Here is a 13,762-nt window from a genome sequence, read left to right as displayed (position 1 = left end):
TCTGTAGTCATTTAAAAATGTGCATGCTAAAAAAAAAATGTGCACCCTTTTTACTTTGAAAAGTTTTAAACAAACCCTGAGCTAGTGACAATAGATTGATGGTCCTTGCACACCTATCTCTGAGATGCCACAGCTGCTGCCTTGCACCCTGGCTCCATCTGCCCCCAACCCCATCGCTCAAGCATTTCAAGACAAGTCTCAGACCTCATGTCTGCTCACCCCCACATACTTCAGAAGGCGTCTCTGGAAAAGGGGGGACAGCTATTTTATACCATACCTGACAGAACTCACCGTAAGTTGGTATCAACTACTACCTGGTCCATGGAAACGCGCCCTAGTTGCCACAGCGTTTTTTCCCGTTGACCTGTCTGAACCGGGGTGAAAACCAGAAGCCAGCCCACACAAGCTTGGGGGTTGTGTCTCCAGGTCTCTGACTCTCCCCTCCTTTGTCCCATGAAGGGTCCACGGTCGGACCCATCTCAGTGCGCAGTCAGGCTTGCTCCATGTCCGTGTGTTTTCCGCAAGCTGAACGTTAGCTCTGAAGGCCTGACTGGATTTGGGTACAAGTTTCAGGGTGAGAAAGTCTCGCAGGCAAGTCCCTACACTTCATTGTTGCTTCATGTCGCATGCGGGGAGAGTGGGTGTTTCTCAGAGCTCCATTCAGGGCTGGCACGGCCTGGGTGGTCGCTTTCTCACTGTGGCCCCACGTAGCCCAGGCTCTGTGGGCACCCTGAGCCGAGCCTGGCCTGTGCAGCCGGTGGGGACACCCAGGCACGCTCCATCCTCGCTCATCCCGGAGTGTGAGCGTGCGGCCCTGGACGCCTGACTTGTGACACTGTTGTGCCCCAGCCAGTAGGAGCGTGATGGAGGGTCAGGCCCTCAGGTGTGACTGGGCTACTTCTTCAAGGGAGTAACCACGCGCCCAGGTCATTCTCCTCTCTCTGCTTTGCTGCAGGGAGGAATTTTACACAGATTTCTCTAAAATCTAAAGCAGAACATTTTGTTCTGAGGCAGTTGTGTACACCCTATACCCCAGACCCTCCGTTCTATGACCTTGCGGGGACACTTGAGGGGCTGTCCTGGGCATGGGGCAGGGCTGCTGCCTGTAGGTGGGCCCGGCGTGGAGTCAGCCCTCAGCCCTGTGCCCGCACAGGTGTGCTGCCTGGGGTGTGCTCTGTTTGCGAACATGGGTCTGCTAGGAGCTCAGAAAGTGTCTCCAGCTCCAGGTGGTGAGGGGGTTTACTGAGTCAGGTCAGGATCTGGCCCAGGAGCCTGGCTGTGGACACTCACCACAGGGCCCTGCCTGTAGATAACCGGGAGCGGGGGCGACCAGAGGTTCTAATCGTGGGCACCACTCCTCCCCCTCCTCCCACCTCCACCCGCGGGATGACTCAGCTGTTCTGGCGGCCTCCTGGAGCGCTGAGTCACGGTGGGCTGGTTATCTGTTCCGTGGACCATCTTCACAGACCCCACAGCTGCCTGCCCCACCCTTGGCCTGGGTGGATGCGCCCGCCTGGCCTGGCTGTGGCCCTGATAGGTCCCAGAGTGAGCACGGGTGTGGAGGGAAGGGGGTGGCCTGGCGCCTCCTGGCTTCTCTGTTAGCCAGGGTCTCAGGAAGAGCTGCTTACCCTGAGGACAGGTCTTCACTGAACAGTGGGCCTGGTGCTTCTGTTTCTTACACTGTGTCCTTATTGTAACATGGGCCGTGTGACCAAATTCTCACACAGCCGGTCCTGTCCGCTAGCACTCAGCGGCACATTGGTGACCGCAGACACTGCCAGGGGTTCTGCTCTGTTCTGAGCACCTGACATGTTGACTGATTGCTCAGAGAGGGGCCACTGTTCTTCTTTCTCAGATGGGAGCCTGTGACCCAGGGTTGCACAGCAGGTGGCTGATGGGATCTGTGCCTTCCATTGTGCCACTGGGCTGCCCCTGTCATGCCCAGAGTGGATGCCTGAACGTCCTCTGCCTTCCTGGATGGCCCTGGCCTGGGGCCCTGGGCATGGGCACCTCTCTCTGCTTGTTAGAAATGCCTGTGTTCCCCCTCCCTCCACACCGGGGACCCCCACGCAGCCATCTGTGCTGCCGTCCAGGCGGCTGTTCCATGCCCACGTTGCTGGGACAGGCCCTAGAGGGCACCCGGGACTGGGGACAGTGGTGGCGCCCAGAGAGGGGCTCTGAGTGTTGCTGCGTGTCCTCCCCGAGTGCGTGTGCTACGATCGAGTTGGCTGTGGCCTCTCTCCTGCAGGCCAACGCTGACCCATCGGTGATAAACTGTCTGCACAACCTCTCCCGCCGCATTGCCACCGTGCTGCAGCACGAGGAGCGCCGCTGCCAGTACCTCACGCGGGAGGCCAAGCTGATCCTGGCGCTGCAGGACGAGGTGTCTGCCATGGCCGACGGTGAGGGCTGCGGGCAGCCTCTCTGGGCAGGGACCCCATTGGGTGGGCCGATCTGGAAACTAATGGTCTGTATGGTGGGCTGAGCATGCCCTGGGTGCACAGGAAGACCCCCAAGGGACACAGCTAGACCCAGATTCCTGAACTGATGTTCCGGGAGTGACTTCCCAGCCCCAGACGTTCCCCTCCCCCCAGACCCCTGCATGGTGGCTCTTCCTGCAGGTCAGGCACCGCCTGTCCCGCCCTGGTCCCGCTGGACAGTCCCCTGAAGCAGGGGGCATGCAGAGGGGCAGCAGGAAGATTGAGCTGGCTGAGGGGGGGCCAGTTCTTTGCTTTCACCTAAATTGAAGGGGGACCCAACGGAGTTGTCAGTTGACCAGTTATTAAAAGTAATGTCTGCTAATAGATCCCCATGAGGCTTTGGTGTACTGTCAATATTTTAGAGCAGAGAGATGCCCACCTGTCACACACTGTTCACCTCCGTCTTCTCGGGTCAGCACCTCTCTAACGAAGAGAAAACTAGGAACAGATTTGCCAGTGAACCTGGGCTAATTTTAGCAATAAGTAGAAGTGTACATGAACTGTGTCACTCGGGTGCATTTTTTCAGTAAAAATTAGCTTTTGATGTTTGACAGTTAGTTGTCAAAATTTGTAATATATTTATTTTGCCCAGTTATGTACTAGCTAATAACAATCCAGAAGTTTTGTTTTTTAAACATTCTCTTTAGAATCTGACTTTTTCACAGGAAATTTTTAAAAGTTCAATTTAAGTACATATATTTTTTGTTAGACATTTATGAGAAAAGATTAACAAGAGACTTTGGATCCTGAAAATAAATTGCACTAGTGTAAGTGTGTGGAGGAAGGAGTGGGGTGAGGCAGGGAGTGCTTGGTCTGAGGTCGGGGTGGCTCTGGCAGCCTGCGGGGAGCCTGCAGGGTAGCTGCAGAAGGGTTTCTTCCTGTAGGGCTGTGGCTACAGGGTCAGGTTGGGCCACTGGTGAAGGGTAAATCCAGACATCCCGTGTAAAGACGGTTGAGCACACCAGTGGGGAATTTCCTGATGTTTGGTTTACAGCCACTTAAAATTCTTTTTAGGTTAAGCTTGTCTTCTGGCCTGTGCAAGCTCCTCGCTGTGCAGACTCTGAGTCGAGTCCTCTGTGTTACAATTCTTGCAGCAAATGATGGGCCTCAGTCCCCGTTCCATCACATCCTGCCCAAGTGCAAGCTGGCCAGGGACCTCAAGGACGCTTACGACAGGTGAGACGGTGGCCTGCTTCCCATGGGCCTCCCCAGGCTGGTGCCGTTTCCCTGCTGTGCCTGAGATGGAGGGAGGCTGGGGAGGAGCCCCACTGGGACGGTCACCTCCACACTTGTCTTTAGCCAGAAAGTGAACCTGAAGAAAGCTGAGCATGGGACCTGAAATGCACGGTGACGCTGACTGAGTGCAACACCGTGCCAAGTTCCAGGCCCACCTTCGTTAGGCGTGGTCACTGTCACCACCTCACCCATGAGGAGACTGAGGCTCAGAGGCTGGGGCTGGGGTTGGCTCTGCTCCCCCCATGCCAGGGTCGTGGGGGTTTGGGACCCTGAGTGTGTGAGGGCAGCAGGCGTTGGAGACACTGCTCATATTAGTGGCTCAGCACCAACTCTCTTAAATGTGGACCAGCAAGGCACTTCTCTTCTTTTTAAAGAGCATCCGTGTGGCTCTGACCACTGCTCCCTGGCCCTGGGTCTGCAGTGGGGATGGGATGGGGAATGGGGGTGGGGGGCCATCTGCCCAAGTGCACCTGGCCAGTTGGCTCACCAGGGGCCTCTCAGGGCTGAGGGGACCTCGCAGCACCAGGCATGTTGCTGGACAGATAGTGTGCAGGTGCAGGCCTCCCTCCTCTCCACCACCCCCAACTTCCCCACATTCTCCTCTGCTCCCCCACCTCCCCCGCCCCGGCTTTCTCGGGGCTTCGCTCCGTCCAGTGGACCCACATTCCCTGCTGGAGGTGGACCTGATCTGAGAGCTTGGGGCCACAGCACCATCGGGGATCTTCGTTGCAGCGTGCAGGATCTTTAGTTGCGGTGTGCGGGATCTTTAGTTGTGGTGTGCGGGATCTAGTTCCCTGATCAGGGATTGAACCCGGGCCCCCTGCAGTGGGAGCGTGGAGTCTTAGCCACTGGACCACCAGGGAAGTCCCTTTCTTTTTTTTTAATGTTAATATTTTTTCTGATTTCACCAATGATATGTGTTTATTATAGACATTTAGGAAATATAAAAAAATATAAAGGAAATAAAAATCATCTATAATCCCATACCCAGTGATAATCACTATGACCTTTTGGTAATTTTCCTTTTTGTTAACTTAAGCCTTTGAAAAGGTCACCTGTCCTTTGAGTCTGAAAGTCAGAGCACAGAGTTTCTTTCCCGTTGCACCCTCGCCAGGTTTCCTTCCTGGTGGCAGGGTGCATTGCATCAGGCAGCCGAGTGTTGTACGCCCTGTCGCAAGGTGCTAAAGCACATACGGCGAACCCTTTTGCAGCCAGAGCGCGCTGAGTGCACGGTTTGCCCTTTACCTCCTCACTTTAACGTGTAGCTTACCGACAGGCTTCTGTCTGTTGGTAAATAGGGACTGACTTCTTGCTGTACAGCTGCCTGCCCCCTCCCTGGGGCATCATTGGCTGCAGCTTTTGCTGCTGAAAGACGTGCTGCTCAACTATATGCGTGTTATTTTGTGCGAGTGCCTGTGCATCCATGAGATAAATTCCTAAAAGTAGAATTGCCGGGCTGAATAGGTCAGGTGTGCATGTCATTTGGAGGCACTTCCTTCTGTGGCTCAGTCTGCATTCCCATCAGCAGCACCTGAGCTTTGCCAGCACAGGGTCTTGTGAGCTTTTGGGTTCTGCCCACTGTGATGGGTGGAGGACGGGGTCTCAGGGCAGCTTTATCTGAACGCAGGTGTGAACGACTTCACGTGTGGAACATCCCTGTTTCCTTTTCTGTGAGCGCTCTGCTCCGACCCCTCACCTGTTTTTTTTTTTTTTTTTTTCTTTTTTGGCCCAGCTGCACAACCTGGGGGATCTTAGTTCCCCGACTAGGGGTTGAACCTGCGCCCTCTGCGGTGAAAGTGTAGAGTCCTAACCACTGGACTGCCAGGGAAGTTTTCCCCCCTCACCCATGATCTGTTGGGGGCACAGGTCCCTTTATGTGGGAGGGAGAGCTGTCCTTTGGGGTGTGCGTCTGGGCTGGAGTTTCCATTTCTTTATTTCGGTGACCTCTGGGCATTGGGGGAAATCAGAGCAGCATGAAATGCCCCTTGCTGCGTGATTGCCTTGGTTTCTGGTCCTTCCTGCTCTGGAGACCTCTTGGCGAAGCCTTGGTCTTGACCCAGAACAGATTTCTGGTCTTGTAGTCTGACCCTGTCTCTTTTTATCCACATGATCACATGGAAGTTTTTCCTGCAGTAGGAGAATTGCTGCCCTCTGGTCTGGGTGGGCTGGTATGAGAAACCCCTTCCTTGGAAACTGTTGCCATTTTCTGAGTGGGAGTTTGCATGCCTCAAGTAGGATTAGACTACAAGCTAAATTCACGCTAATGTGGAATTACAATAAAAAGCAAACCAGAACCACACTTTATGTTTCTAAGTGAATAATGAGCTGTGATTTCTTAGGTTTGAATTGTGTTGGAAAGTTGGAGGGAATGAGACCCTGGAGAGCTGGCTGCTTCCTTGGTGACCTGCTGGGCCGGCCGAGCTGGGGCTTGGGGCAGCCCAGCACCCTCTAGTGGCACTAGTTCCAAGGACAGGAGTCAGCATTTGCGGCGAAAACAGCTGCCAGGGTCCACCAGTCAGCACTTAGCTTCCTTCCAGAACCCAGGTGTGTCAGTTTCCTCCAGGTGAAACCCCACCCCATCCTTCCTGTTTCCAGACCCCACTCTGACCAAGTGGGGTCTGGAAACAGGCTCCTGGGTCCGGCCCCAGGGAAACCGGCGGTGCTTCTCCCGCAGGAGTCCCAGGGGCATCGGTGTCCTCCCCGTCCCCTGTCACCGCCTGGCAACAGCAGCGGCTCTGAGACTTCCCAGGAGCCCCCTGGTCTGTGGCCTTCCCTCTGACCCGCCAGGTCTGCGTTGGCCTCGAGGGTCTGGACTGGCCCGCTCCGCTCCTGCAGGGTGGACTGCACCTTGGAGCTAAGAAGGGGAGGCTGCGCAGGTGGCGGGGAACATGCAGCTCTTTCTTGGTGGAGACTTGCTGGCTGACCCCTGGGAAGGGCGTTCTCAGAGCAGAAGTGAGAGGCTGGAAGCTGTGAGAACTGGTTGAGGTTAGGGGTTGGGGTGGGACTTTGCAAAGGAATGGCTCTGGATTGGCTGCTTTAATTAAAGTCCGGGTTTGTGGTGTGGCCTGGCGGTCCTGTGCCCCGGGACCTACGCGTCTGTGGCCGCCTCAACTTGCCCAGCACCTGTGTCTCCCCGTGCAGCTTGGTGACTTGAGTGACAGCACCCCGCGAGGTCAGGGATGTCCCCTCGCTTTCTGTGACACAGCCCTCGTGCTCGGCATGTGGTTGAAGGGATGAGTAAACAGGAGTCCCCTTGATGTGGATTCCGTGGGGCTCGAAGAAGTGTTTGTTGAAGAGTTCTCAGAGCTGACAGGGCCTGTGGTGGGCCCGGGAGGCTGGGAGCCTGGGGAAGCCACCCAGGTCCGGGCCTGCGGGTGGTGCTGTGTGCGCTGGGAATGCTGCCTCACTGCCGCCCACCCAGAGCAGGGGTGGGCCCACAGACGCGTCCGCAAGTGTCCTGGGAACTTCAGTCCCTGTTGCCATGAAACGCACTTAACTTAAACTTTAACATTTCAAGGTTGGCCTTTTGGAGCCCACCCAGACCTCGTGGGTCATGTGCAGTTTCGTCCCACTGCATGTTGTGTTTGGGACCAGAGGGTGCAGGGCTGCCTTCGAAGGCCTCTGGCCTGGGGCAGGAAGAAGGGTGACCGGTCCGAGGCTAGAGGAGGACGTTAGGTTAGGAATTGAAATTCTCTCTTGGATGCTGAGGTGTGAGCTGATGAAATGAGCTGGTGCACAGTCGTCTGGGGTGTGAAAGATAAGAGCTTGTTGGAAGGCCGGTGTGGCCGCCTCAGGACTCGGGCTCTGGAGGAGCATCTATCTCAAGTCGCAGGCGGGGCGGCGTCTCGGAGCTGTGTGAGGGGCCGGATAAGCCTCACACAGGGACAGTGTTTTTCCTCAGTGTTCCCAGACCCAACCGTTAACTGCCGGCAAATAGAAGTGAGAGCTTCCCAGGACCCTTTTCGGGCCCAACTTCTACTCTGCTAGTCTTGTCTTAAAACCGCACGCACTTGAGAAACAAGGGCAAACGTTTCTCTTTCCTCCTGACAGACCTCAGCACAGCTCCGGGCTCACCTCTTGATGACGGTGGGGTTTATAGGGCATTCCCAGCGTGGCGCCCTCCCTCCTGGCTTGTTCCACGGTGTCCCGGGGTTCGCCTGGGCCTGCTGCTGGCCCTCGAGTGTTGCTGGAGGTGGCGCTTAGGGTCTGCACGCTACAGAGCTCCGTTTGTTTGTAAAGAGGCACCAGCCTCAGTGCCAAGTGCCCCACGGGAGGAGGTTGCCAGTGTTGGGAACATGGAGTAAAGTCCACGTGGAAACTAGGGACCCAGGGAGGGCGTGTCTCCCCCCAGAGAAGAGGACCCCATGCCAGCGTGTGCCCAGACTGTGTGGCCAGGGCTCTGGGGACAGTGACATGGTGGAGAGGCTGCACAGGCCTTGACTCTTCGTTTCCCTGGTACCCAGATTCGGCACTTGCAGCTGAGTCTCCATGAGGCCTGTCCTGAGCCCCCTCCCAGCCCATACACACCCCTGCACCCTCCCCCCATCCTTTTCTTACCGCTCTCTCCAGCTTCTCGTGTTCACACAGTTTGCTTACGATTCCCCATGTCTTTCTCGGCACCGCTGAGTGGGAGCCCCCAGGTGCAGGGCTGTAAATTGCGCCCCAGGAGCCCGAACCAGTGCTTGGGGCCTCTGCACGTGCCACGTGGCTCGGCGACCTGCACGCGGCATCCCTGGGCTCCTGGAGGAGCCCACACGGCTACCTCTGAAATGAGAGGCCTCTCAGTGTTTACTTCTGACTCTGTGGCATTCATTCCAGCAGGCACTTTGAGCCGTGTCCTAGAGGGGAGCTCAGAGACAGGAAGGCCTTGATTTTGAATCCACCAGCCTTTCTGAGCAGGGGTGAAGTGAATGGAGGAGGAGCTGGCGCCCGGTTTCCCCTGCCTGCTTTCCCTCATACACAGATGCTGAGAGCATAAATGTTGCCCAGTCAAGTGGAGCCACTACCCTGGGTCCCCTGGGCGAGTCTCTTCATGTGACTTTTGATCCCGGAAGATGCTGTTTCTCAGGGTTTGACGTGAGCCGTCCAGCCCACAAAGGCCCTTGGCCAAGGAGTGGGGAGGCTCCAGGAGCCTCCGTCTGCTCAGGTGTACTTGCTTCCTTCTGGAAGAAGCCAAGAGCGGTGTTCTCCACTGGGACCTGGGGAAGGACCCGGGGTCTCTTCCCCAAATCGTGACAGTCACCAAACTCGTGCCTGGGTTTCACCCTGAGGGGCTGTGGCATCAGCAGTGGCCAAACCTTTGCCCTCCAGACTCAGCCACAGCCTGCAGCCCCACCCCTGCAGCTCAGAGCCTAAGACCATCCCTTGAGGGGGGCTCCTGGGGGCCTGGTTCTCCTGATGCCCTGGTGGCAGGACAGGCAGAGGGAGCAGACGCTGGTGTTGGCAGGAGTCCTGGGGAAGTTGAGGTCACAGACGTGCTCTTTGTTCTTCCCACGGTCCTCTGCCCGTTGCCCATTCCCTGCTGGAGACATTGAAGGCTTATTTTTACATTTGAAACTGCTGACCATGGATTCTGCCGTCCGTCTGGGCGGAACTGTGGGGAGAGACTGTAAGAACGGCCTGTGGGCGCAGGGCGGGGGCCACGGGGCCGCCTCCCAGCACCCTGCATCTGTGTGCCTGAGAGCCCTGAGACCTGGGCGCCAGCAGGGCCAGCAGAGTGGGGCTGGAGTGTGACGGGGAGGGCACCCCGGGCAGGGCAGGCGGACCTCGGCTGGGCACAGACCCCCTTGCCCTCTGCTCCAGCAGTCGCTCCCCCCGTGTCCACACCAGGTGCCATGCCACGGAGCCGTGGCCCCAGCTTTGTGTGTGGTCCCCCTGCACGGTGCCGCTAAGAGACTGTTCTCCTGGCAGGGGCTTCCTGAGAGATGGTCCCCCCAGAGCGGACACATGTTCCTCGGGCCTTTTCCTTCCTCCATTCAGGAAATGCCCTCAGTGCCCCCGCGTACCCCACCATTACCGGCTGTGCGGTGAGCAGTGCACCCTGTGACTGAATTCTGGTCGGGAAGCAGCACTGACCAGCAGACGGCAGGTCGTGCTGCTGTCCGGTGCACAGGACACGGGAACTGTGAGCGGCCTGTGGGGCCTGGCTCATGGTTGACCCACTGAGAAGGTGGCGCTTGAGCTGAGATCTGAAAAGGGGGGAAGGAACCCCAGGGCACCTGGGGGAGAGTGTGTGACCCAGGGCAGTTACACGGGCCTGGAGAGCCGCAGGGCAGCCTGTTCTGCTGGACCCATGGGAGGCGGGGAGGAGACAGGGTCGGAGAAGAATGGGCAGGTCCCACCGGGCTCTGGCACTCTGGGGTCTTGGTTGGGACTGCTTACGTGGGAGCCCTGGGGGTCTGAGTGGGGAGGGCGGACAGAGGGGGCCGGAGCGGAGAAGGTCTGGACTTTGTCCCTGCCATGAAGCAGATAGGATTGACAGATGGTTTGAGGTGGGACATGAGAAATGAGGGTCAGACACAAGAGTTGCCATGTCTGGCCTGAGCAAGGCCAGGGCTTGAAAGAACCAAAGTTCCATCACGGAGACGAGGGAAGCCGAAGGTTTGAGCTGAGGCTGGCGTGGGCGGTGGCCGTGGAGCCCCTGGGGCTGCTGGTGTCTGCAGGGGGATGGGCCCCTCCCTGGCAGGACCGTCCTCTCCTGCTCACCTCTCCCTTTTGGTGACAGGCCCTGCCCTGCTTGGCAGCCCACTGTGATGGAGCCTTCCTCAGGTGTGCAGAGGCAGCCTCAGGATACTCCTAGTGCATTGAACCTGTGGGACAGAGATGGGAGCCCTGGCTCTCTGGTTGGACTACAGATTCCAGGGCTGGCCAGGAATACAGTTTTTGTGGGTGTTCCTAATACTTTTTCTTCTCTTACACATACTGAGGTCTGGGACAAGATGCTTTCTTGCTCTGGAAGTCTCCCCCTGCAGTTTACTCCGTGTGCCGGGAGGAGACGCCCTCAGAGGGGTCTGTGTGGCTTGTGTGCACGGCTGGGAGCTGCTGTGTGGGTGGCTGATGGCCCGCTCTCTGCAGCCTGTGCACATCTGGCGTGGTGCGGCTCCACGTCAACAGCTGGCTGGAGGTGAGCTTCTGCCTGCCCCATAAGATCCACTACGCAGCCACGAGCCTCATCCCCCCCGAGGCCATCGAGCGGAGCCTGAAGGCCATCCGGTGAGTGCCAGCCCCACGCACACCCTGCTGGGGCCCTGCTTTCCTGTGTCCTGAGGTTTACCAAGTACTTGGTTCCAAAAATCGTCTTTTCCCCTTCCTGCCACAGAAATTGGCAGGTAGGGCGCTGCTGTTTACAGAGTAAAAACACACGCTTTTGTGTCCAGTTTTGTCTAGAGATGACCACCCCAGGTTCCCCACGGGCCCTCTCAGGGCTCTCACGGGCCCCCACTGCCTGGCCAAGCGGGGCACTGTGCTGCGGTCCCAGATGAGGGCCTGGGCAGGGCTGGGGGGCTGAGCATCATGGCGGGGCCCGGGAGCCGACCACCGGAGGCGTTGTGTCTTCATGGTGGTACTCACCGGACCTCCTGCTCAGATCAGAGCTTGTGAGATCTGTTTCTTCATGTCACTGATTTCCTTCAAGGAAAGCGCTGAGCCCAATCTTCTGCCTCCCCCTCCTCCACCAAGTCCTTTGTTTCCTTAAATGTTTTTTAACCAGAAAAAGAAATCTGGGTACATAACAGAAAACGTGGAGACAACAGAAAGCAAAGCACTGCCTGGTCCCTCCTTTCTCCCCAGGCCTGTGCGCCGCCCTGGGCTTCCTTGCTAAGCGTATTTCTAGGTAGTTCTGTTCATAGTCTGCAGTGGGGATTTTGCTTTTCCCGTATTTGGGACTTTTTCCTTAGGAAAGATTCACTGGTTTTTGAACGAACGCTTGCTGGGCAATCCCAGAGGTGGTGGGATGGAGCCTGGTCACCCGTCAGGCCTTCCTCAGTTTTTGCTGTGGGTGATCCTTGCAGGTTTTTAAAGGCCTCAGGGCAGAGCGCTGTCTTCCGCTTCCTCCCCGGCCTCTTCTCTGCAGGTGCACACCCAGGGCAGGGGCCTGGGGCTCGCTGGTTGTGCTGACCCGTGTCTCTGCCCCACAGCCCGTACCATGCCCTGCTGCTGCTCAGCGACGAGAAGTCCCTGCTGGGCGAGCTCCCGATCGACTGCTCCCCAGCCCTGGTGCGTGTGATCAAGACCACATCTGCTGTGAAGAACCTGCAGCAGCTGGCCCAGGACGCAGACCTGGCCTTGCTGCAGGTACCCTGGGGGCTTGGGGAGACACCCTGGGTGGGCAGGATGGGCAGCAGGGAGGGGCTGGATGCATCACAGCTGGCACTTCAAGCCGCCTCCCGAGGGCCTCTGTCCAGCCGAGGGCTGCTGCATGGCCTGCTGTGGTGATGGGTGGATCTGGAGTCCGACCTGGGATCAGGGCCTCGGGATTGACTTCCTCCTCTGTGGAGGGAGGGGGCAGTGAAACTGCGGCAGAGGAGTGAGGCCGTCGTGGTGCCAGGTGATGGGGCCGCACAGGACCAGAGCCAGGGCTGGGGACTTGCAGGGTTGAAGCAGGGGCACGCAGGGTGCCTTAGCCCATGTGGGAGCCATGCAGAGCCAGCACCAAACCCAGTGGCCTTGATTCCCCCCGCCACGCCCCGCGGGCACACAGGCCTGTGTTCTGTGCAAGGTGCCACCTCCTTGCTGAGCCACGTGCTCATGAGCTGCCCTTTCTGATCAGATGGGGGCCCCTCCGCCCTGCCCGTGGATCTGGTTTGAACCTGGGCAGGGGCTGGGGCCAAGGAAGAGCACAGGGAGAAGTCGGAGGCCAGGGGCAGGGGGCCTTCCAAGCGACAGCCTGAGGGTGGACTCAGGGTCTGGAATGGGGCACTGTATGACCGCCAGGGGGCAGCAGGGCCTGGCCCAGGGACCAGCGGCTCCTACAAAGGCCAAGGGTGGAGCACCATGAGGCAGGCCCACCTAGGCCTCTGCGAGGCACCTCCAGGGAGCCCTTGGCCTTTGCTGCTTAGCACATTAGGGGAGCTTGTCTACCAGGCCTGACTCTCAGGCCATTTTTCCCCAAAGCAGCCTTTCTGGATTCTGTCGTCCAGAATAAGCCCTTCCCCCGTCTCTACCCCATGACTTTGTCCACCCTGTCTGAAAGTGTTTATCGGACTCTGCCTTGGTGTTTCACATGGGCTCCTGGACTGCCTTCCTAGCACCCACGAGACACAGAACATTTAACGCGCTAGCTGTTGTGTGTGTACCGCGGAGTTTGTGTTCTGACCAGTACTGGCTGATCGGCAGATGCCTGTGAGTGTGCAGCTCTGAGGGGGTGACCCTCACTGTCCCCTGAGGCTGCCCATCACGGAGCCTGTTTGGACGCTGTGCCTCACAGTTCCCCAAGACACAGACAAAGCTCTGATGATGTCCCCTTCGCTTCTCCCCGGCCTTGCCATGGGGTCCCCTTGCTGTTTCCTTCCATGCCCCTCCCCACTGAACCCGGTGCAAATCAGGGTTTGCCGCTGGTGTGGTCGTGCAGACGCCCCCTGGGGCCCAGCCCTGGTGGTGGACCTTACCAGCCTCTGGGACTGCTGCTTCCTGCAGCAAACCACCTAGCGGAGGCCCCGTGGGGAGGCAGGCCAGCGAGCCCAGCTGGAACCTCGAGCGCAGGTGTGAATGTCACCAGATGATTTAAAATCACTCATGTTCCATTCTAGGCAAAAAAGCTCTACAAGTATTTTGAGGGTTTTTTGTCATGATGAAATTAATATATTCTTATAAAAATTCAAATATCATACAAATTATAAACAGAAAAAGAGAAAGTCCCCATAATCCCATATCCTAGTGGTAACCTAGATTCCTCCAAGCTTTTTTTTTTTTTTTTTTTAAAGATTTATTTATTGATTGATTGATTGCTATGTTGGGTCTTCGTTTCTGTGCTAGGGCTCCCTCTAGCTGCGGCAAGCGGGGGCCACTCCTCATCGTGGTGCGCGGGCCTCTCACCATCGCGGCCTCTC

General features: G+C 57.5%; 1 protein-coding gene across 9 annotated transcripts in view; it reads left to right on the top strand.

Moving 5' to 3' along the window:
• Positions 1 to 13,762, top strand: part of NPRL3 (NPR3 like, GATOR1 complex subunit) — a 34,630-nt gene that overhangs the window by 14,643 nt on the left and 6,225 nt on the right. For 8 of the 9 annotated variants that reach the window (XM_082431696.1, XM_082431700.1, XM_082431698.1 and 5 more), the window contains 4 exons: positions 2,249 to 2,402; positions 3,575 to 3,656; positions 10,791 to 10,928; positions 11,852 to 12,008. In XM_082431696.1, the coding sequence (XP_082287822.1) occupies positions 2,249 to 2,402; positions 3,575 to 3,656; positions 10,791 to 10,928; positions 11,852 to 12,008 (531 nt within the window). The remainder of the gene's footprint in view (positions 1 to 2,248; positions 2,403 to 3,574; positions 3,657 to 10,790; positions 10,929 to 11,851; positions 12,009 to 13,762) is intronic. The other variant, XM_082431697.1, reaches the window with a different exon arrangement.

This window comes from Balaenoptera physalus (genome assembly GCF_965194825.1).
Source record: "Balaenoptera physalus genome assembly, chromosome: 16".
Taxonomy (NCBI): Eukaryota; Metazoa; Chordata; class Mammalia; order Artiodactyla; family Balaenopteridae; genus Balaenoptera; species Balaenoptera physalus.
The sequence above is the reverse complement of the archived record's forward strand: the minus strand, read 5'-3'. Positions and strand labels throughout refer to the sequence as shown.